Below are 23,258 nucleotides of genomic sequence, written 5' to 3'. Positions count from 1 at the left end.
TCAGGTACTCCTGACTCCAGGGCCAGTGCTCTATCCACTGCGCCACCCAGCCGCCTGCTGTCTTTTACTCTTGAAGAAGATCATGACATTAGGCAGGTGATGCCATGACAAGCACATGAATTGTATGGGGGGGGGGGCAGGGAGCTGTGCTGTCACCAGCTTCACTTTCTCCTCCAGAGCCATCTGGGTCCAGTAGCCAGATATTACAGATATTAAACAGGACAACTGGCTAAAACAACTTTGAGGTGACGAAGAAATGGAAATTGAGGAAATGTCCCTTAATTAGAGAATGGCTAGACAAATTGTGTTCTATGATTATAATGAAATATTATTATGCTTGAAAGAAATGATGAGTACAATGATTTCAGAAAAACCTGGAAAAGAAAGACCAACAATGACCTGGAAAATATGAACTAATGCAGAGTGAAATAAGTAGAGCCTGGAGATCATTTTAAAACAGTAATAGTGTATGATGAACACCTGTGAATAGATCTTTTCAGCAACACAATGATCCAAGTCAAACCCAAAGAAAAATGCTTTTTGTCTATAGAGAAAGAACAGATGGAGTCTAAATGCAAACCAAAGAATACAATTTTTTACTTAATTTATTTCTTCTCTCTTTATGGTTTAAACTTTCTTCTACAAAATGATTAATTTTTATAAATGTGTTCTACATAATTGTACATCTATAACCATCTCAGAGAGAGGGAAAGGAGAGAGAGAGAAAAAGAATCTGGAGCTCAAATTTTTAAAAATGTTAATTTTCTACCTGTAATTAATTAAGGGGAAAATTTTTATTTTTAAATGAGCTAGAGAAAAAAATGGCAAACCTCACCAGTATCTTTGGCAAGAAAACCCCAAATGGAGTCATGAAGAGGTGGTCACAGTTGAAAATGACTGAACAACAGCAACTTGTGATTTAATTTCTAAAAAATTGTAAAAACAATCTGAGGCACCTGAAATTCTGTCAGGCTTCTGCTCTCCTTTGCTGAGTGATGTTTTTGAGCTCAGAGACAAGGGTCCACAACAACCTGACCTATTGACACTTGATTGAGAATGATCAATTTGTCCAAAAGATACTATGCCTTAGTATCAACACTTCATCAAAACTGCATTCCCAAGTTGAGATGGCAAAATCCCAATATCACAGGAGTCTGAGATCCAGAGCAGCCTGTTCCCTCCCTCTGGCAGCGGGCTGCCTTAGGTGCAGGTCAGACCCCTGCCCAAAAGACAAGCAGGGATCTGACAGCCCCATGATTATATCTACACCAGCACTTCTAAGTCAATGCCAGAGATGCAAACATAGGAGTCATGTAAATGATCCTCTTTAGACAAAGGAATTAGATAAAGAGAGATATAGACCAAGCTTCTGGGGAGTCCTTCCCACTCTGTGATTCTGACCTCCCACTCCTAAGAGAGGTAATTTTTATCTTCCAGTCTCCATGAAAAACTCAGTCTTCTAGAAAGAGTTAACTCAGAAGTAAACCCAGGAAAAGGCAGCTCTCAACAAGATCTTGTCTTTACTTAAGCTATTTTGCTATTGGATAAAATGTCACAGTTCGTGCCAGAAACCCTTGTGTAGGCATGTGAACGAATTTGATCTTGCTGATACTGTTGTGGAATTACAACCACTGGCAAATGAAGAGAAAAGTTTGGGTGTTTCTTATAAGAAAAGAGGAAACATGGTCTAACAACTAGCATGGAAGACTTGGACTCAGGAAGACCTAGGTTCAAATTCTACTTCTAATACTGCTAATCAGGTGACAAGTGAAACAATGATCAATGAAGACAGGATATACAAAGTGTTCTGAACATCTTAAAGAACATTTATTATTGTTTTACATTAATCAAGCAGAAGTTACCAGACTTTGTCAGGGAAAAGCCCTCTTTAAAATCATACAGATACTGATTTCTCTACCTGCATGATTATTACGTTTTCTTCATGTTATTTTCATATTCTATTTTATGGTAGGACTTCCTACTGGTAGTATGAAGTATGGGGAAACGATTTATTTTAAGCTAGATATATAATTTCTTCCACGTAGCAAATCACCCCAGCATGGAAACTCTTTCCTCAATTATAGGCAGGCAACCTATCTATTACTTATTATTTAGGAAGTTATCAAGAACTCTAAGAATAAATGATTTGTCCAGGTTTATACAACCAGTCTGGGTATGTCAGAAAGAGCATTTGAAGCCAGACCTTCCTGATTCCACTTAAGCCAAGCTATATCACTATAAATATATCACCTATGTTTTCCCAGAGCTTTACAAACACTAAGAAGTTTGCATTTAGAGATATTTGAGGTTCCAAGGCATGGTGAAGAGAAAACTAATCCCAGAGTCAGAGAAATCTGGGTTCAAGGTCTGTCTTTGGGTTACCTCACCATAATCAGTTACTTTTTTTCAGTCAATCTTCTACAAAAGAGATTTCAGTTGCTAGAATTTCCTCATCCAAAAATTTCCCTACACCACTAAAACCACAAGTCCAGTCCCTGACCCCTTTACAGATCCTACACCCATAACAACTCTGTAACATAGGAAGGAAAAATCCTTCTTTATCCCAATTTACAGCTAAGGAAAACTGAGGTTCAGAGAAGTTAAGTGATTTGTCTGCATTTACTAAGTGTTGAGTCTGGAAATTGAACCTCTGTTATCCTATAGCACACCAACTATTTGTGTCTTTGATGACATCTAGGGACTTCATTACCTAAGGGATGCTTACTTAGCCTTGACCCAACTACCAAAACCAAGGGGTAAACATAGCAAAAGACACACTGTGAGACATTATGTGATGAAGAAATTGTTTATTTGCAAGATGAGAGCATCTCAAAAGATATTGTGGCAGCAAAGCATATTCAACATCCCACAAGAGTTATTCCCCACAAAAGCAGTAGCTGAAATGGTAATAAAATGCAGATTTTTCCAGTTGATGAGGCATTTGTGTCCTTCCTCAGCTGTCGACTTGGTCTTCTTTATGAGATGCAAAAGAGTAGACACAAATAAATGCAGGCAAGCAAGATGAAGGCAATCTAAGCAGGAGGCTTCCAACATTTGACCCCTTCTCTGGGGGCATAGATTTCAGAATCGACCAGACATGTTGGTGCCACAGGCTGAGCGAGGAGGGCCACAAGTTGTTCTGGGAGCACAGCTGGACCGAGGACCACAGGGTGGTGGGACACAGGATGCAGGTGTCGTGCATGGATTACAAGGAAGTCTAAAGGAAAAAAGTTCATCCAGGCAAGGTTAAATTAAGAAGAGGAAGGAACACCACAAGAATCTAAATGAAAAAAGCTCTTGGTACTTAAAGCTCTTCATGATCTGGTTCCAACCTCTTTTCAACCTGAATTCATCTTACTCCCCACCACCACCAACCCTGGAAACAGACACAGATGCTCTCTCATCCCTCCAGATCTTTGTATGGGTTGTCTCCCATGCTTGGAATGCTTTCTCTCCTCACCTCCACATCATGGAATTTTTCTACTTATATCTGAATTTCTGGACCTGGCACATAACAAGTGCTTGATAAAATGTTGAAGTAAAGTCCCTGGTTCACTTCAAGGCTTAGTTCAAATGATACCTCCTAGAGGTCTTCTTTGATTCTCCTTAAATATTAGGTCTCTGTCCTCCATGAATTACTATACATTTTATATTATTATTGATTTGGAGCTGGAAGAAACATCAAGTGCTTTCCCAGGCCACCCACTCATTCTACAAGAAAGGAAACTGAGGCTGAGATAAGTTAAGTGACTTGCTCAGAGGCACATATTTATAAGTGTCAGAAGTAAAATTTGAACACAATCTTTCCCAAAACTCTAACCATTGTACTCTGCTGCTCCTCAATTACTACCTATATTATATTTATGTTTATATATTTTCCCCCGGCAGACTATAAGATCCCTGGGATCAGAAACTGCTGATATTTCTGTCTTTGTGCTCTTGGCAACTGATACCAGTGTCTGACATATAGTTTTCTTTGATAAATGTTTATTGAATTGAAATGAATTGTATGGGGCACTAGACTCAGAGTAAAGACCTAGGTTCAAATCCTGACTCAGACACTTACTAGTTATATGGCCAAAATATTCCAGATTTCACTTTTTTTCATCTACAAAATAAGATATTGAATCTATATTCATCTATAAAACCATCCTTGATGGTCCCTTCTAACCCTAAATCTATGATGCTAAGAAATAGTCATCATACACAGATCAACAAGTGAAAACTAAAGCATTCAAACAAGGGTTCACTTTTGGGGAATCTGCTCCTTTGCTAGCAATGGTTTCCTTCCCAAAGCAGAGGCATAATGACAAGGAGAACTGTAAGGGGTGAAAAGAAAGGTCCCCTCACCCCCAGTCTACAGAATAGATAAGACAATCTCACTGGGTCTAGAAAGTTCTGAATAAAAATCAATTCATTTCTTTTCCCACTTGTCTCTACATCAACCCATTATCCAGAATCTGGCAAATAGATGTCCTCAGCTGAGTTGAAGAGGTCTTTTTATCAATTTAATCCCATAGTGCAATCTTTCCTCATATAGATTAATAGAACAAACATATGCAAAGCAGATTGATGAACTTTCCATCCCTAAGCCCTCCTCTTTTTAACTAAGGGAATTCCATGAACTTCATGTACATGCCTTTCCCAGAAAATGCCAGCATCGCACTTACTTGCAGTCCTCGCTCTCCAACAGATTTCGATAGGTAGAGATCTCACACTCCAGCCGGGCTTTGGTGTCCAGAAGCACCTGGTACTCACAGTTCTGCCGCTCTAGGTCAGCGCGTATCTCTGCCAACTGCTCTTCCACATTGCTGATTAGATATTGCATCTGGGCCAGCTCAGTGCTATAGCGAGCCTCGGATTCACATAGGGAGTTTTCCAAACACTCTTTCTAAAATAAGAAGCACCAAAAATAATTATGGAACCATCCTAGAAAAACAGCTCATAAGAAATCCAGAAGATACTGTGCCCAGAAAATACTCTGGTGGCATACAGGGATGACATGTAGAAGGTACTTAAGTACTTACTTAATTGAATTAAATGAGACTGAATTTTGAATTGAAGTGATCATGACCTAACACATTCAGAAATTCTCTAACTTGTTAAAAGAGTCCATTTAAATCTAGAAAACTTAGATAAAATAAAACCATCTCTAAGATCTAAAGAGATATGGACATTTGAGTATACTTCTCCCCATACTACGAAAAATCTTCCTAATGTGAGCTTCATCTTTTTTCATAAAGAAACAGTGACTAGTGGTTAAGAGGAGACATATGTCTGACTTGGGGCTAAAAAGGACAGCAAATCCACCAGAACTCATTCTGTCATAACTGGAGGCCTATGCTGCAATGGAATATGGATATGGAATAAGGATATGGAATCTAAGGAATCCAGCAGTGTGATACATTGTAAGAACAATGAATTTGGAGTTGGAAGACCTGATTTCTAATCCCAGTTCCAACACTTACTACTATCTGTAGTACTTCAGACAAGTATCTCTGGGGGCCTGAGATTCTTCATCTATGAAATAGGGATTGTATTAGATGATCTATGAATTCCCTTCCATAAACCCATAATCCTATGATCCCTTCAGTAGTATATATTGAACATTTTGATCTTGATGGGAGAAAAAAGGTCTTCAGATGTAAGGCTATTAGAGGGTTATTGGAGTTTCAATGGGTTTGAAGGCTGCTAAATTGTTTTGCATGTCTATACATATTTATAATGATTTGTTTGTTTCTTGCTTCCTCAATAGGTAGGGAAGGGAGAATTTAGAACTGAAAATAAAAGAAAATTAAATCGGAAGATTACTATGAATGGAAGAGGAGACTCACCATTTTGTGTTGAGCTTCCCGTTCAATTTCCAGAGCATTGACCGAACATCTTAACTCCAGGAGCTCAGACTGACAGCACTGTAGCTCCTCTGAACAGGACATCTCCTGCAGACTAATGCCCTCACTCTGAAACACAGTGGAGACACAAGGAAAGGGTCAGTTACAAGTACCCTTAGGAAGCCAACAGCTACCTCTCAATGTTGAGACCCACATCACCTGAGCAAGGAACCACTGCTCCACATCATTCCTGTTGGTCTCCACCATGGCCTCATACTGGCATCTCATTTCACCCAGCACCCGGTTGAGATCCACAGGTGGGGCTGTGTCCAGCTCAATGCGGAGCTTATCTCCCAGTTGGCATTGCAGGTTGTGGACTTCCTACAGAAGCAGAAGAGCAGAATGCCCAGTGAAAGAAAAGTCATTCTCTTTGTAGCAGCCTCCTTTGCCTTCTTAGGGCAGTATGGAAGAGAGAAAATCTCCCTGGGACTAAAGAACTTTTGTCTAATATCCATGATAAGAAGAACCTGCTTGAACATTTAATTTGAGCTAGATCCTTTAGTATCAGTTACAATCAAGCCCAGTATAAATTAGTGAGATCTCTTCTCACCCAGTTATCTAATATGTTTTAGGGGATGAAAAAATGCTTTAAGGAGTCTCACTAAGAGGAGAGTTCCAAAGAAATAAGGAAGACTTTCAATACTAAAGATTCTGTCAGATTCAGTTTTAAAAACGAATATCCTCTGATTCTAAGATTCTCCCCCATATATCTTCCTCCCCACTCCCAAGACTATGTATGGCTGACCCCTTTGCTTGCTGGTATGATCAAACCTGTTCATGATTGCTCTTGAGAGACAATTGCTCTTCCTTCAGTGACTCAACCTGGGCCTCCAGGTCACACTTGGCCAGGGTTAAGCTATCCATGAGCTTGTTTATCCCACACATGTCAGCCTCCACTAACTTGCGCAGGGACAGTTCACTTTCATACCTTGAAAGAATGGGAGGGCAAGTCAGAATACAGCAAGCAAAGGTTAAAACAGGACAGAATTAGATTAGAACTCACTGAAAATGAAGTTACTTATCCTACAAGACTGGAAACTTGTTGAGGGCAAGAACAATGTCTTATTTTATCTTTGTATTCCCCTCACCATACTTTCCTTTGTTGGTACTTAATTAAATGTTTGATGAATTTAACTGAATCTTTTATGTTTCACTTTTCTAAGGCTAAAAAATAGCTTTTTCCCCCTTATTTTCCTCTTTTCTTTCCTGTAGGTTTGTTAGTTCTTGATATCTTGAGCATCCAGTGGTGAATTCTTTCTCACCCTACTTGTTCTACTGAGGATCAGAGGACTGGGGCCTAAGAAACTAATCTTGCTCTGCTTTATTCCTAAAATGATCTAATTCTGCCTCAATGAAAAACACACACACAAGAGTGTGGTACCATGGCTAGGAGAAATTGTCTTAGAGTCAAGAAAACCTGGATTCAAGTCTTGTCCTCCCACTGACACTGGTCAGGGTGTGACCAGAAAAAGCTCAATTAACTCCTCAGAGCCCACAGCTAACTCTCTAAGATGTAAGTTTCATATGAATGGCCAACTTGTTATCAGTGGAAAGAGTTTACACCCCAAGAGTCCTCTCTACCCATTCCAGACAAAATCCACATAAACATACATTTGTCTTCTAACTCAGAAAAATAAATCAGCTTGTAAGCAATTTAGATCATGTCTGCTTGATTCAAGGCTTTCTTCTTACCAATCATTTGAAAACAATCTCCAATTGACATGGTGAAAAGGATAGAGAAATGGTCTCAAAACCAGAAAGCCTTGGGTTTAAGTTCCATCTTTTATAGATTCTAGTTGTGCAATCCTGAGCAAATCACTTCACTTCTCAATGACCTAGAAAACTCCTTGAGACTATATAAAGTTGCAAAAAAGGTACCAACCTACAGTCTGCAATGGAAGAGGAACTTTGCTCACCTGGGAGTGTCCTTTGGAAATGAACTTACAAGTCCAATTTCTACTGTAGATCCTATTTATAACACTAGACTGTTAAAGGGGACAAAAGGTATGCTAAAAAATAAAGAGTATGAAAGAGGGGGCAGTTCTAAGCCCCAACTCTGCCAGACTTACTTGATTCTGAAGTCATCAGCAGCTAACTTGGCATTGTCCATTTGTATAACCAGTCGGTTATTCTCAGCCTTAGTACAGAGAATCTGAAGGGAAAGAATGAGGTATTTCAGTTGACATCATTTGGAGACCATCTGCTCCCTATGGCTGATTCTATCCCCAGAGCAGAAAATACAAGAGGAATATTTCCCTTGGAAACTATATTTTCCATAAAGATATGCAAGGCTAGGGGCGGCTAGGTGGTGTAGGGGTGGCTAGGTGGCATAGTGGATAAAGCACCGGCCTTGGAGTCAGGAGTACCTGGGCTCAAATCTGGTCTCAGACACTTAATGATTACCTAGCTGTGTGGCCTTGGGCAAGCCACTTAACCCCATTTGCCTTGCAAAAAAAAAAACTAAAGATATGCAAGGCTAGGGGCAGGGGAGAGGGCAGCTAGGTAGCATAATGGATACAGCACAGGTCCTGCAATCAGGAGGACTTGAGTTTAAATCCAGCTTCAAACATTTGGCATTTACTAGCTTTTTGACCCTAGGCAAGTCACTTATCCCAAATTGCCCTGACAAAAAAAGGAAAAAGAACATAGAACTCCAGTACTCTTTTCAAAACTCTGCTTTTCATCAGCCTCTGCTCTGGATACTATATTGCTGCCATATAGAGGCTAGGGTTTCGCCATACTATCACATAGGTTTAATAGAAATGTGGTCCCTCAAAAGGAACCAGTCCATCTCCTGACATTTTAACTCAATGTCCTCTAGGATTTTGTATTTGTCTTTAGAAACTTTCTGCCTTCCCTATTCTCCCTCATTCTTTCCCTTTAGGTAAAATTTTGGACCTTGAATCCCAAGAGGCAACAAGATAGCATAATAGAAACCTGACCCAAGAATTAGAAAGGTCTGAGTTCAAATCTAGTCTCAGACACATTGCTTCTGAGACCATAGATAAATCACTTAATCACTGTTTATTCTAGTTCCTCACAAGACTGTTGAAAGTCACAAAAGAGATAATATTTGTCAAGCAGTTATTTAGTGCAGTATCTGGTATAAAATAGGCACTTAATAAATGTATTATTTCTTCTTTCCTTCCTATAAAAACATTACCTTTTGTTGGAGTTCCTCCACAGTCCTAAAGTAGGACTGGTAATCTGGGCACACAAAGGAAGGGTGACACTTGCTCCATTCCTGAATCTTGGTCTCCAGTTCTGCATTCTCCTGCTCCAGCTGGCGCACCTTCTCCAAGTAGTTGGCCAGACGGTCATTCAGGAACTGCATGGTCTCCTTCTCATGGCTATTCAAGAAGCCTTCACCATAATTTCCACAGTTTCCAATGTTGGCTGGGATGTTGAGAGCCCCAGGTAAGGGGCAGGCTGACCAGCAGCTGTTTGGCAGACAGAGGCTGGGTCGGCCCAAAGAGGTTGTTCCAACACGGACTCGGTTGTTGTGGGCCATAGCTGCAGAAAAGCACATGGATGCAGCTTTGGCCTGTGCTCCAGGTTTGCCACCAACATCAATGGAAGAGATGGAGATGTTTGTTGCTCCAGGAAGCTTGCTGCCCAGAGGATAGGAAGATGATGTACGGATAACACTGGAAGTCATGGTTTCAGGTGCTGAAGTTAGAGAAGTGTTTTAGGTGAGGTGGATAGACCAAGCTGACACAATCTGAAGAGCACCCTCCTTCCTAGGTCTTTTATACTTATTTCAGATGGGTGTTGGCTCCATTTGCAGACCTCTCTTCCCAGGTAATTTGTCTATTGTCAAACAATTATCCCATTAGTCAGTTATTGAGTTTACTGTTTATTAAGAGTTCCTAACCTCATTAAAGGAAATTTTGCTCATTTGAAGCTATGTTGGGGGCAGGGGTGGTGAAATAATAATTTTTAAAATAAGATTCACATTGCTCTACAAAGAACAAAATCCTTCCAGATCTCCTGTATGCTGGACAGCTCTCACTGATTTTAATGATTTGTACAGCTTCCCCACCTCCCCCCTCCTTTTTGGACTCATAAATATTTCTTATTTCTCTTGTGACAAAGTTTTCTCTTTTAAAATTTTTTTTGAATTTTACAATTTTTTTCCCCCAACCTCACTTCCCTCCCCCACCCCCACAGAAGGCAGTCCGATAGTCTCTACATTGTTTCCATGCTATACATTGATCAAAATTGAATGTGTTGAGAGAAAAATCATATCCTTAAGGAAAAAATAAACTATAAGACATAGCAAAATTACATAATACTTAAGATAACTTTTTTAAATTAAATATCTTTGGTCCTTGTTCAAACTCCACAATTCTTTCTTGGAATACAGATGGTATTATCCATCACAGATACCCTAAAATTGTCCCTGATTATTGCACTGATGAAATGAGCAAGTCCATTAAAGTTGATCACCAATCCCATGTTGCTGTTATGGTGCACAATTTTCTTCTGGTTCTGCTCATCTCACTCAGTATCAGTTCATGCAAGTCTTTCCAGGCTTCTCTAAATTCCCATTCCCTCCTGATTTCTATTAGAACAATAGCATTCCATAACATACATATACCACAATTTGTTTGGTCATTCCCCAATTGATGGACATTCACTCAATTTCCAATTTAACAAAGAGTTCTTTTGATAATGTTTATTCTGAAAAGTCCACATCTCCCTATGTCTTAGGATACCCAGACTGTGATCACTTGGTGGAATGCAGGAGTTTATCAATAAGGAAAGTTGAGTAGCATGTCCTTCTCTTTGGGGTTTGACAGTAGGACTAAAAGATGCCAAAGCATTTAACTACTAGAGTCTACTATTGATCCTTCTTCCAAAAATAACTTAATTTTCAGACTCCCTTTAAAGGAATAGAGTACACTCATTGCCAAAGAAATTACTAGATAGAAGTAAATAGTTATAGGGAAAAGAATAAGTTGCAGGGAGAATGAAAGGAAAACTTGGACTTTTTAAATAAAGTTTCCTGAGGACATTGCTCCCATGGCAGTAACTGAAAGAAAAGAGAAGAAAAAAATTAAGGAAGGTAAATTCAGAAAGCCTCTGGAAAACTAGCTCATTGGAGCTATTCATTATAACCCTTTAGGTTACATAGAAAGAAGATAACAGAGGACCTCAAAAAGATCAAGAGATGCTGATGACAATAATGAAAAGAATAAAATGGCCCAGTAAGTCAACAGAAAACTGAAATGAACTATTTTCCCAGCTTCCCCCAATTTGGAAATCCATGTCCCACTCCATCTTTCTTTTTAGCTCCCTTTAATACTTTGCCTCCCTAGAAATGTAAGCTCCCTGATAGCAGGGGATGTCTTTCTGTTTGCCTGTATTTGTGTTGCTTAGCAGAGTACAAAAGTACATAATAAATCTTTAACGTATCTAAGCAAAATAACTCTCTTATTGTATTGTACAATTTGAGTATCACAGGATATGAAAAGATCTGAATGTTTTGAAAATAAGGACACTTTTATCCAAAGTAAGTAGGAAGAAAACCTTGAGGGCCAGTTAGATGGTGAATGGATAGAGCCCTGGCCCTGAAATCAGGAGAACCTGAGTTCAAATTTGGTTTCATACATTTGATATTTACTAGGCATGTGACCTTGAACAAGTCATTTAACCCCATTGCCTCACAAAAAGAAGGAAGGAGAAGGAGGAAGACCCTGAAGATGTAAAAGAGAAGAAGAAGAAAAAGAAAGAAAGAAAGAAAGAAAGAAAGAAAGAAAGAAAGAAAGAAAGAAAGGAAGGAAGGAAGGAAGGAAGGAAGGAAGGAAGGAAGGAAGGAAGGAAGGAAGGAAGGAAGGAAGGAAGGAAGGAAGGAAGGAAGAAAGAAGAAAGAAAGAAGAAAGAAGAAAGAAAGAAGAAGAAAAAGAAAGAAGAAAAAAGAAAGAAGAAGAAGAAAAAGAAGGAGAACAAGAACAAGAAGAACAAGAAGAACAAGAACAAGAAGAACAAGAAGAAGAAGAACAAGAAGAAGAAGAAGACCTTGTTGTCCTAACTTTGGACAAATCATCAGAGCTGTTCTCTGCTGTTGGGGGGAAGATGATATAGAAATTCCCTTCCAAAAGTTGGAATTTTGGAGGTACCTCAGGGTTTGACTACAAAAGGCATAAAAGTATGAATATTCAGAATAAAACATGTGAGCCACTGTTCAAGAGAGTAGAGCACAAGTTAATTTTCATTTGTGTGAAGTGTGGTGTGTTAGGACTGAATAATAATTAATTAACAGAAATTATATATATTTTTTGTGTCACAGACCCCTTTGAGCATCTAGTGAAATTTCTAAGCTCTTTCCCAGAAAAATATTTTAGAATCATAAGATAAAATACCTGAGACTATAAAAGAAGACAACTAAATTGAAATATAGTTATCAATTTAGAAATAAAAGTTCATGGACTCCAAATTAAGATCTTATACCAATATACATTATACTTAAACTAATCCAAATTTGTTTGTCTGAATTTGGATTGCTTAAGAAGTTCATTCTTAGCCAACAATGTCTCTGGATCAGGCTATGGGATCATTCAGCTGTGAGTAATTCTTTATAGTAGTTCACATTAGAAACACTATCTTTAAATAATCTGTTCCCTCTTAGGAATGTCTTTGTTGGCTAAACCTGCTCCACAATGAGTTTTTTCTATAAACCTTGAGAATGGACAATTAAAAGTATTTCCTTTGATTTGCTAAAAAGAATCTTTCTGTGGACTTTACTGACTGACCAGAATCATTCTACTGACTGAACCATGCTTCCTCCAATTTTTGACCAAACAGTAGCTTATTTACATATATCACTCCCCTTTATGTCTATAGGTGACTCTTTTCTTAGTGGCTGACCTGACGCTGGATCTGTGGATTTGAAGAAGTTTGAACTCAAATACTGCTTTGCATAATAATATAGCAGCAGCTTGTTGCTTTGTAAAGGGTTGATACTCATCTGATTCTATGAATCTTATTGACTGGCCAGAATTAATTCACTGGTTGAAGACCATGCTTCCTCCCATCTTTGACCAAACAGTATATCTTACTTTATAAACATCATTGCCCTTCATGTCTGTAGATGACTCTTCTCCTGGTGGCTAACCTGACGCTGGATCTATGGATTTGATGAGGTTTGAACTCAAAAGACTACTTTGCATAATAATACAGCAGCTGCTGGCTGCTTTGTTAAGGGTTGATACTCAGCTGATTAGTCTCCTTCTCAAAGGAAAGGACAGGTAGTGATAGGCTATGGGAAATTCAACCACATGTGCAGGGAGGAGTCAAGGAAAGACCACACCCAAGAGCTCTCAATTTTGCCACTCTCCCACAAGCAACCCTTTAAAAGGATCACTTTGGGGATAGGGCATGATCTAGGAGGAATGGCAGAAAGTTGCAGAATAGTATTAGGAGACAGGAAGACAACTTGTATATCCTGCTGGATGTGTGCATTCTCTGCATCTCTTATTAGTTCCCGAAGGAAGAGACTGTTTCTCCAGGAAGGAGATGAAGACCTAGTTCATCCATATGTCCAGAGTACTCAATATGGGCTCATAGATTGGGGATCTTGGATATCATATAGTCCAGTCCCCCCTTTAAAAGATAAGGAAGCTGGTATAATAGAAAATGTCAATAAATTGAGGAAATTAGACAGAATTATGGAAGGACTATCTTCAGGAGAGATAAAGTTAGATATTCCTGAAGTCCATCTCAATCAGTTTTGTGAAAAAGAAGATGAGATATTTCCTTTCAAGCCAAATGGGAGTTTATCCTTGAGTTATAAGTGTATAATACTGCTTCTTCTCTTGTAACTTCTCCTTCAGGATAAACACCTTCTATGTGCTGAGGCATATTCTTTTTTTAATCCAGATCATAAGAAGTCAAATAAAGGAAAGGAATCTAGGGCTCTTCAAGAAATGTTTGAAAATAACATGCTCTAAGAAATATGAGGAAATGAAGAAGAATATCAGGTTCCTAAGGGGAAGTAGGTGGCACATGTATAGACTGTTGACCTAGAGTGAGGAAGGCCTGATTTCAATTCTGTCCTCAGAAGATCTTAAGTGGAAAGTCATTTAACCCTGTCTGCCTCACTTTCATTGTCTGTAAAATTAAATGGAGAAGGAAATGTCAAACTACTCCAGTATCTTTGCCAAGAAAACCCCAAGTGAGATCATGAAGAGTTGAACAGAACTGAAACAACTAAACAACAATAGCACATCAGGATCCTAAGATGGTTTATGCTCAAGCTGCTCCCTTTGCATGTAAGTTTTTTAAAGTCAAGTCTATTTTCATTTTGGTCTTTGTATCATCAGGAACAGAACTGACATTTAATCAACACTTCTTGAATTAATTTGATTTAACTTGAGCTGAATTCAACCCAATCAAACTGGACTGGACTAAAATGAATTGATGGTTCTAGTCATCACAAAGATGGATGACCTGAACCAAACCCCACCCTTAACAACTCAGACAGTTTTTGTCTCTTTTGTTCTTCAGATAATAAAAATTGAAACAAATTTCTATTGTATGTACTTTGAAAAAATAGATTTGTTTGTTTTTTAAATTCAATGCTCTAAGTGAAACAAACAAACAAAATCCCACTAGCCTTCTCTAGCTGACTTCCAGTGTTGGTACTCAAGAGATTCACTGATGATTCTTTATTAGAAAGAATAACTGAGTTCAGTGGACTCAGAAATCAGAAAATTCCAGAAGTATTTTTCATTGCCTTCCAAGGATTATTAATAAATAACCTAGAACCCTTGGCCACTCTGCCAATAATCCATGCCCTTTATCACATTGTTTGAGCTCACATGAATCACCTATATCAAATTGCTCACTTTCTCAATGCAGGGGAAGGGGGAGGAAAGATAAAGGAAAGAAAAGAGAGAATTTGAAAATCAATTTTATACCCATAATTGGAGAAAAAAATACTAATTAATTGATTTTACAATATAGTTTGTGCTTGAGGTTTGACTCTGAAATTCAAACAGAGTTGACCATTTGGTGGAAAAGCAGATAGAGTGCTAGATTGGGAATTTAAAAATCTGGTTTTGAATGCTACCTCAGCCTCATGAAAGGGTTCATTTCAATTATCTCTAAATTTCTTTCCAGGTTTAAATCTTCATTCCTAGTCTTTGAGAAATGGGAAAGATAAAAAAGTTTATTATTCAGCCTTCATAGAAATAAGTCTTGAATTGCTCAGAGATTATTAAAATAAATACAGAAAATTAAACCTCATTTTAATAATAACAATAATGGACATTTGCATCTACTTTTGTTACATGACTTATTCGATTCTTATAATGTGAGGAAAATGTGGGTGTTTGGGTTCCACAAAAATGTGACTGGCTGAGAAGTCCTCCAGGTGGGAGATCTATCCCAAAGAAGAGGCCAGAGGATAATAAGGTGCCCTGAAGGAGGGAGGGGGGATTTGGGTTCCCTCTCCAGGAATTTCCTCAAAATCTTAAGGGGGCGAAGGTTGCCTCCAGACTTGGGGGGTAAGAAAGCCACATGGTCCATAGCCAGAAATTAAGGAAGCCAGAAGGAAGGAAGCCAATTGGATCCAGTGCTGTGTGGATGAGTTCAAATGTTTTTTTTGGGGGGCAGCACAGAATTGTTCTATGTCCTGTCTTCTGTAAGTACTCTATGTTAGTTATTTCTGGGTCTGGGGACTCAGTTAAAGTTTTAAATTGTGGGGGAACTGGGAATTGAGCCCAGGAGTTTCAGAAGGTGGGGAAAAGAAGAAGTAAGTCTGTAGTGTTCCCCTCATGCAGATCAGCCCCTCCCTTACCCAGTTGGTGGTAGCTGTGCTGGTGTATAAAGAGGAAAAGGGAAGGGAGACTCTTAAGAAGAAAAAGAGAGTTTGAGAGAAAAAACTTTTAAGGGAAAGATTATTAAGAGGAGTTATAGGAGGGAAGATTTCTTATTCTTATGACTGGGAAAGATCCCGTGTTTTCTTCTTGGGTTGGGGAAGGGGGTGGTAGATTGGACATGTGGTAGTCTTAGACACATGGCAGTCTTGATCCCATCTGCCATCTTGTGAAGACTTGAATTCTAAACTGAGTTCAGCTGAGGAGTAATTCACCCAAGGGGGTGGGGTGAGAACAGGAGACTTCAAGTACTTAAGCCTTAAAGGGAAGGCGACCCCATCACAGGTGGGATATGTGATAGGGAAAGGAAGAAAATACAAAATCCAGGGGTTAGGAGACACATTTTATTGAAAGGCAATCACGTTTAACGAATGTCTCTGCTCTGGCAACATGGTCTTAATGTGCTGCATTCCTGACTCAACTCTTTTTAAGGTTTCTGAACTGGAGTTTGGGGAATCACTGAAGGCTTTAAAAGAGTTATTAGTGTTGTTACATTCTGACAAAATCTGTACAGAATAGGAGGAATTAAATAATCTAGATTGGTTATATCTTGAGAATATATAAGTTATTTAAATACTGCATTGTTAAAGCCTGGGATGAATGTGTGATTGCTTTGAAGAACAATAAAGGAAATATCAAAAATTATGACCCCTTTTGGGATAGATCTATGGGTTCGTGAATAATGTAATAATGGAAGAATTGCTTTGTACAATCTAGTAATTTGTGTGTTATTCTTATTGTTGTTTTGTTATTTTGGAATTGATAACACATGTTGGAAATTTAAAGTCACCTAAGATGTTCTAATGGTTTTAAAGAATTCTGAAAAGTAATATGTAGGTTGGGGGCAGGTAGATGGTGCAGTGCATGAGCACCAGCCTTGGAGTCAGGAATACCTGAGTTCAAATCCAGCCTCAGATATTTAATAATTACCTAGCTGTGTGATCTTGGGAAAATCACTTAACCCCTATTGCTTTGCAAAAACAAACCAAAAAAACCCCGATAATTTCAGATTTTTCTGTGCAATTCTCCTGGCCAAAATATGTGTTTATTTGTTGTAAAATACAATAGGCTAAAAGGAGGGTTCTCTAGCCAAGGGGAATCTGATATACCATCTTTATATGGAGATAGAGTAGATATGATTTCAGATAAAGGGATGCCTCTGGTAAGAGGTAGGAGATAAGACCTTTAGGGCCAGTCATAGTTAGAATACCTGGTTTTAACAGGGACACAGGAAGGACACTCAGAGCTCTAGTATGGGATTTATTAATTGGGACCCCATTAAGACTATAATTGGAATTTAGTGAATTGGACTCACTTGAAATTGTAATTAGGTAAAATAACTATTTTAGATCATGGGACTTTTAATCAATTTTCTCTGTTTTTCATGTCAGATACCAGGATGATCAGCAAAAAGGAAGTGCTATTGGGTCAATGTCATATTCTTGGAGCCAAAGAAGCCAATGGGCTGAAGATGTCAGGTGAAAGGAATGTGCAGTAGAAGGGGTAGCTTTTCAGTATAGCCCCAGGCTTGACCCTTTTGACTTGATTTCCCCAAAGTGACATGGATAATGTCTCACCTGAAAGAATAAATCTGGGGGTGGCTAGGTGGTGCAGTGGATAGAGCACTGGTCCTGGAGTCAGAAGTACCTGAATTCAAATCCAACCTCAGACATTTAATAATTACCTGATTGTGTGGCTTTGAGCAAGCAACTTAACCCCATTGCCTTGCAAAACAAAAAACAAAAAAAAACCTAAATTAAAAAAAAATTTAAAAAAAGAATAAATCTGGCCTAAGACATTTGACTCCCCACATGACCCCTACCTATATATCTATATATATCTATATCTATCTATTTATCTCTATCTGTATCTATAGAGATAGAGGTGATAGATAGAGATAGAGATGATAGATATAGATATAGATGATATAGACATAGACATAGACATAGACATGGACATGGACATGGACATAGATATAGATATAGATATAGATATAGATATAGATATAGATATAGATATAGATATAGATATAGATATAGATATAGATATAGATGATATAGATATAGATATAGAAATTTTCCTTTAATGTCCTGGATCTTCATAGTAACTAAGGAAACCAGGATAAAAAAGTTTTAGGTGAATTGGATTTAATAACTAGAGATAGGTTAAGTGCATGGCTTTGATACCTGCCATCAGCTACATGTTAAGACAGGAAGTAAGTTTCCTTAATTTTTATGTTAGAGGGGATACTTAGGTAAGAAGGATGGGAAATACTTGGGATAATTACAGTCTCAAGGTCTGATTTAGGGAAAGGAATATGAATCAGACAAGTACATCAGGAAAAGGAAAATGTGGGAATACTTTGGGGAAAAATTTATTTTGGTTAAGGATGTTTGCATCATTATTGTAATGAGAGCAAAAGGTTAAGACTGATAAAAGCTTAAGTTAATGTGTTAATTCTCAATGGAATTTGCTCATGTAGTAAAACACTAATGGAAGTTTATGTGTTGAAGTAAAGTATATATGTCAATATGACAGTGAGTAATAAGCTCCAAAATCTCATTGTCTTGTGATGAAAATATGTGTTTTGATCTGAGTAAAATGTTAAGCAGTTTATTTATCAGAAGATAAGTCACCTGAGTTGAAGAGGACCTTTTTGGAACAGATTCAGAAGATGCAGAAGAACATTGGTTGTCTCCAGGGGAGAAGAGAAGAGAGGAGAGACACTGGACCAATTCATCTCCACCATCTCTCACCTATGTGTACATTGTTTAGTCAGGGAGTCTGTACCTATAATTTCCCCCTGATTCTGTAAGTGTGGCACCCCTACTTGTGCCCCTGTCCTTATGGAAAGGAGGAAGAGAGGCCAGGGTGAAGATGTTCTCCATTGAGAGAAAAGGAATATTGGGTGGCATGGTTATATCCTACATGAGTCTGAATATCCTATCTAGGAAGAGTTCTATCTCTGATTTAGAGAACAGGGTATTAGTAATGGTGGAAGTAGAATCTAGCTGACATAAGTCAATGCCCAGTCTTTTGGTATGGCTAACTGTTGGACTTGAGATGGTCCACAGAAGTTTGAGAATTTCCTTGGGTACCAGTCCACCTGGGTCCTGCCTAGATTCTCAATTCCTGATCAGAGATGTACTGTGGCACAGGACTCTGATTGAGAAGAGAGAAACACCAGTGACATATGACTGAGTCAGTTCAGGGTGACTACTGTCTATGCCAGTCTGGCCAGGATATTTTCCTGGGGAGTAGCAAATGTCTGGACATGTCCAGAAGCAGGGTACATATATTCTGCACAGTACAACTTAAAGAGATAGGTGGGCTGAGACTCATGTGAGATGTAATGACTTGGATCCCTTGTAAAGCTGTGCAAACTGGGGGAATTGTTAAGGAAAACTGTGATTATGCATTAGTATGGGCTTGCAAGGAAAGTGCAGAAATGGCCATTTGCAAGAAAAATAATTCAAGAAACATCACTAGATATATTAGTTATTTTGGGGGTTGGTCCAATGACACAAAATCAGGGATTTGTTTTGATCAATTTGGAGCCAGGAAGATCTATCTAAAGGCATTGATATAAAAAGTTGCCAGTGGAAGGAGGCACAATAACTTTGGAAATATAACTATTATCATGATGATTATATGACTTGTTTAGGAGGGCCCCTTGGAAGTATGAATGAACAATATTATCCAGTTGCTGGAAGCCAATGTGTGGGATAAAGTTTTGAGATTTCTTCAGTAAAAAATAATAGATTGAATCTGGTTAGCTATGTGCCCCTCCTCCTTTGACAAAGCAAACTTCTGGGATATTGTTGAAGAGTCAACTGACTTCATCTTATCTGTTGATGTCTGGAGAATCATTCCATTCCTGGGACTAAAGAGATAATCCAGTTTTGGTTTGAATTTTATGTTCTTTTCCCTAGATTAGTTTACTTTGTTTGAATTCTATGCCCCTTTCCCTAGGGTAGTTTTTGTGTTTAGATAGTAAAACTACATTCCTCATTAACGAGGGTGGGTCAGTGGGGGCGGGGGGGGGGGGGGGGGGGAACCTCGTTAGGATAAATGTGATTCTTGAACCTTTCGATTTTGCCTCAGTCTCTCTAACTGATTGTGGCCCATTTCTCAAGAAAGGAATAAAGCCTTCTCTTCATACCTTCAGAGATCTCTGAAATTTATTTAAGTAGCATTTGTCCCACACACCAAGAAACTGTATTTCTGGAAGACAAACCAGAATTAAAGGGACATTATTGGATTTGTTGGTCTACTGCCTATACTCATTTGTCCAAACGATTGGTCAGGTTAACTAGACTTAAGGGCCTGGGCACAGGATGGGAGTTGGGGCTATGGAACCCCAATTTATATCCTAATTTGATTCTAAGCTGTAGTGGAAAATTTACCAATTAGACAGTTTACACCTCAGCTAAGCCATGCAAACAAATCTGTTGACTGAAGAAGGAGGAGTTTGTGAGAAATCGAATCTTTCAAGTTGCTGCCTAAAGATAGATGTCAATAGGCAAGTAGTAAAAGACATCAGAAAGTTGACATGTGCTCCCCCACAAACCTGGTAAATAGGATGGATCCATGACTAATAATGAGGAAGTAAAATCTTGATAGAAGAAAAACTCAGTTATGTCAATAACAAGGACTGTGATTCAAGAAAGAAATCATAAATAAGGTGTGGAACCCCAGATTCTTATTATAAAAGAAAAGGGGGAATTGTGAAGAAAATGTGGGTATTTGGGTTCCACAAGAATGTGATTCTTAGTTTACATTACAAAGACTAGTGTCTGCCTACATTGTTGCCTAAGGGCAGGTTCTGAGTTAAGATAAAAGATTTAGCCTCCATTTGATCAAAAACTGATGAGATTGACTCACCTGTTTTTAGCTAGCCTAGAGTCTTGACCTTCTGCTTTGCACATGCTCAAGGAGTCTAGCTGTTCTTGCTCAGTAGTATAGTGAGCAGGGCAGACCAAATGTATGGGAGCCAACGATTCACTTAGATCATGACTCCAAGCCTATGGTATGAGGGGGCAGGAACAAAGTCTTTCAAAGTGCATAAAAGACCTTGCATCTGGGCATTTCCCCTCCCCTCTCTCCCTCCATTTTAAGATAGCTTAACAAAAATTTTAATCACTCTGGACTAAGAATTCATGAGTCATTTATAACATTAACATATAACAATCCTGTGAGGTTAACATTTCAGGTATTATTATACCTATTTTACAGAGGAGAAAACTGAAGCTCTGTGACTTGTCAGTCATTAAAAATACTAGTAAACTTTAGAGTAAGAATTTGAACCCTGGTGTTCCCTGATTCCAAATACAGAGCTCTCTCCAGTATACTGCACAAACTGTTTCTTATTTACTAGTCTTACCCTAGATCCATAAAAAAAGGAAAAGTGTGGAAATTCTTGGAAAAGGAAAACAAGAATAAGTAACTTATTGATTGTTTCACCTCCACTAGATGGCCTATTGACAGGGACAATGTTGGACTAGGCAATTTGAAGTCCCTCCAATCTCTGAGACTCTATGAGTCTCTTACTTCTTTGGGATTAATGTTAGAGGTTATATTAGAGGTTATTATTAGAGGTTATATTTCATACTTCTCAGTATAGAAAGAGTATGTTAATCTCTTCCCCTCTATCTGGAAATCCTCAATAAGTGCATTGCTGCCTCACCCAAAAAGATTTCATGAAACAGACCCAGATTATTTGAATGAACCTATCCAAATAATGGAAGTGCTTTAGGAATTAAAGAAGACCAATACATTGTTAGTAGAGCTGCAAATTGATCCAATCATCCTGGAAAACAATTAGGAATTATGAAGGAAAAGATACTATACTACTCAGACCCTTTGACTCAGAGAATCCTGATGTTTATTCTTCATTCTCAAAGAAGACCATAGCATCAAGAGAAATAATGTCATGACAAGTGCATGAATTGGATTTGAATGAGAGGGTGCTGTGCTAAGTCACCAGTATCACTTTCTCCCCCAGAGCCATCTGGGTCCAGTGGCCTGAAATGAATCAGGATGAGTGGAGATGGCCCTGGATGTGAAGCAGTAAGGATTAAGTGACTTGCCCAAGGTCACACAGCTAGTAAGTTTCAAGTGTCTTGAGGCTGGATTTGAACTCCCATCCTCCTGACTCCAAGATCAGTGTTCTGTCCACTGTACCACCTAGCTACCCACTCAGACTAATAGAAGCATAGCAACAGACAATTCAATTCATTCATTTGGAAGTTAATTTCATAGGAACAATGCTACATAGAAACTTCCATTTGTTTGAGCCTACTCTCCCTATAGTTCCCAGGGATTGAGTTGATATAGGGAAGAGTGTGCCCAAAGAAAGAAACATTTTTAATTCTGTTTTTTGCAATATTTTAGCAAATGTTCCTATGTAAAAAGACTGGTATGTAGTGATTAAATAGAAGTGAGATGCTAATCACTGGCAGTTAATAATGGAGGAAATACAACAGTATAGTGGGCTCTGAAAGCATTAGAGAAAGATAGCCCCACTGTTCCTTGAAGAAACCAGTCTCCTGAGAGGGGATGCAGCCAGTCTCATTATGAAAGATACATGTGTGTAAACATGTGCAGTTCAGGCCCCAGGTATCCTACATCTAATCATATACCCCAAGGAAGACAAAAGCAAATAAAAAGTTCCCATATAAACCAAAATATTCATTGTACTTTCTATAGAGGCAAAAATCTGGGAAAAGTGAGCACCTATCAATTTAGGAAAAGCTGAACAAAATGTGATATATGAATGTTATTGGACCAAGGAAATAATAAAATATTCAGAGAAACATGGAGTATTATCAGAGAGATGGAATTTGTCAAAGGAGAATGAAATTTCTGAAGAAGAAAGGAAATTGATGCATCCATCAAATCAGCATCCTTATTAGTGAAGCTTTTGCTCCCTCAAAATTTGTGCAAAGATCAATAAGAAGGGAATCCTCCCTATTCTGATTGAGAATATGAAGGAATACAAACAGTTTTGCCTAGTACTTCTGCTTGGTTACAACCACCAAATTATCGTCATCATCATCATCATCATCATCACTTGTCTTTATTTAGCTCTTCATGATTTACAAAGCCCTTTACAAACTTTATTTCATTTGATACTCACAGCAATGCTGGGAAGTAGGTGTTTTCTCCATTTTAGAAATAAGGAAACTGAATTAGATAGAAATCAAGGGACTTACCCAAGGTCACCTTTCTGGTAAGTATCTGAGGCTGATTTTAAACTTAGGCTTTCCTGATTCCAGATCTGGCATTCTATGTACTGTTACCTAGCTACCTATTTACACACCAGAAAGTAGTTCCATGGTCTTTCTGCTAATTCTTTCTTCTTAAAACTAACCCCAACTCAGTGCCCCAATAATTCTGCCATAGTTGTACAGAGTATATAAGGCATGTAAGACCCTGTTCTAGCTAGATTCTTTATGTCAATTTGGTATCTCTTCAGGTTATTTTC

The 23,258-nt window shown here is 38.5% G+C and overlaps 1 protein-coding gene across 3 annotated transcripts; it reads right to left on the bottom strand.

Annotated features, from left to right (window-relative positions):
• Nucleotides 1-2,803: 2,803 nt before the first annotated feature.
• Nucleotides 2,804-23,062, bottom strand: LOC141511332 (keratin, type I cuticular Ha7-like). Of its 3 annotated transcripts, none has more exons than XM_074220551.1 (8): nt 22,987-23,062; nt 9,055-9,701; nt 7,961-8,043; nt 6,663-6,819; nt 6,051-6,212; nt 5,835-5,960; nt 4,671-4,891; nt 2,804-3,217 (listed from the first exon to the last, which is right to left on the bottom strand). In XM_074220551.1, exons 2-8 carry the CDS (start codon nt 9,547-9,549, stop codon nt 3,082-3,084), a joined length of 1,380 nt encoding a protein of 459 aa, XP_074076652.1. In that variant the 5' UTR covers nt 9,550-9,701; nt 22,987-23,062; the 3' UTR covers nt 2,804-3,081. The 3 variants fall into 3 exon arrangements, with proteins under 3 accessions (XP_074076652.1, XP_074076654.1, XP_074076653.1); XM_074220553.1 differs by having other exon boundaries at nt 9,055-9,560; nt 22,987-23,049; XM_074220552.1 differs by having other exon boundaries at nt 22,911-22,996.
• Between the last annotated feature and the right edge of the window lie 196 nt (nt 23,063-23,258).

Source organism: Macrotis lagotis, chromosome 2, assembly GCF_037893015.1.
Source record: "Macrotis lagotis isolate mMagLag1 chromosome 2, bilby.v1.9.chrom.fasta, whole genome shotgun sequence".
NCBI classification, from domain to species: Eukaryota; Metazoa; Chordata; class Mammalia; order Peramelemorphia; family Peramelidae; genus Macrotis; species Macrotis lagotis.
The sequence above is the reverse complement of the archived record's forward strand: the minus strand, read 5'-3'. Positions and strand labels throughout refer to the sequence as shown.

Bases quoted from the DNA above. Each gene is read 5' to 3' on its own strand.
- LOC141511332 (XM_074220551.1), bottom strand. From the start codon at position 9,549: ATGACTTCCAGTGTTATCCGTACATCATCTTCCTATCCTCTGGGCAGC. The intron at 8,044-9,054 runs GTAATGTTTTTA...CTTTCCCTTCAG, and splicing joins TGGAGGAACTCCAACAAAAG to ATTCTCTGTACTAAGGCTGA. The intron at 6,213-6,662 runs GTTTGATCATAC...CTGCTTCTGTAG, and splicing joins TCAAGAGCAATCATGAACAG to GAAGTCCACAACCTGCAATG.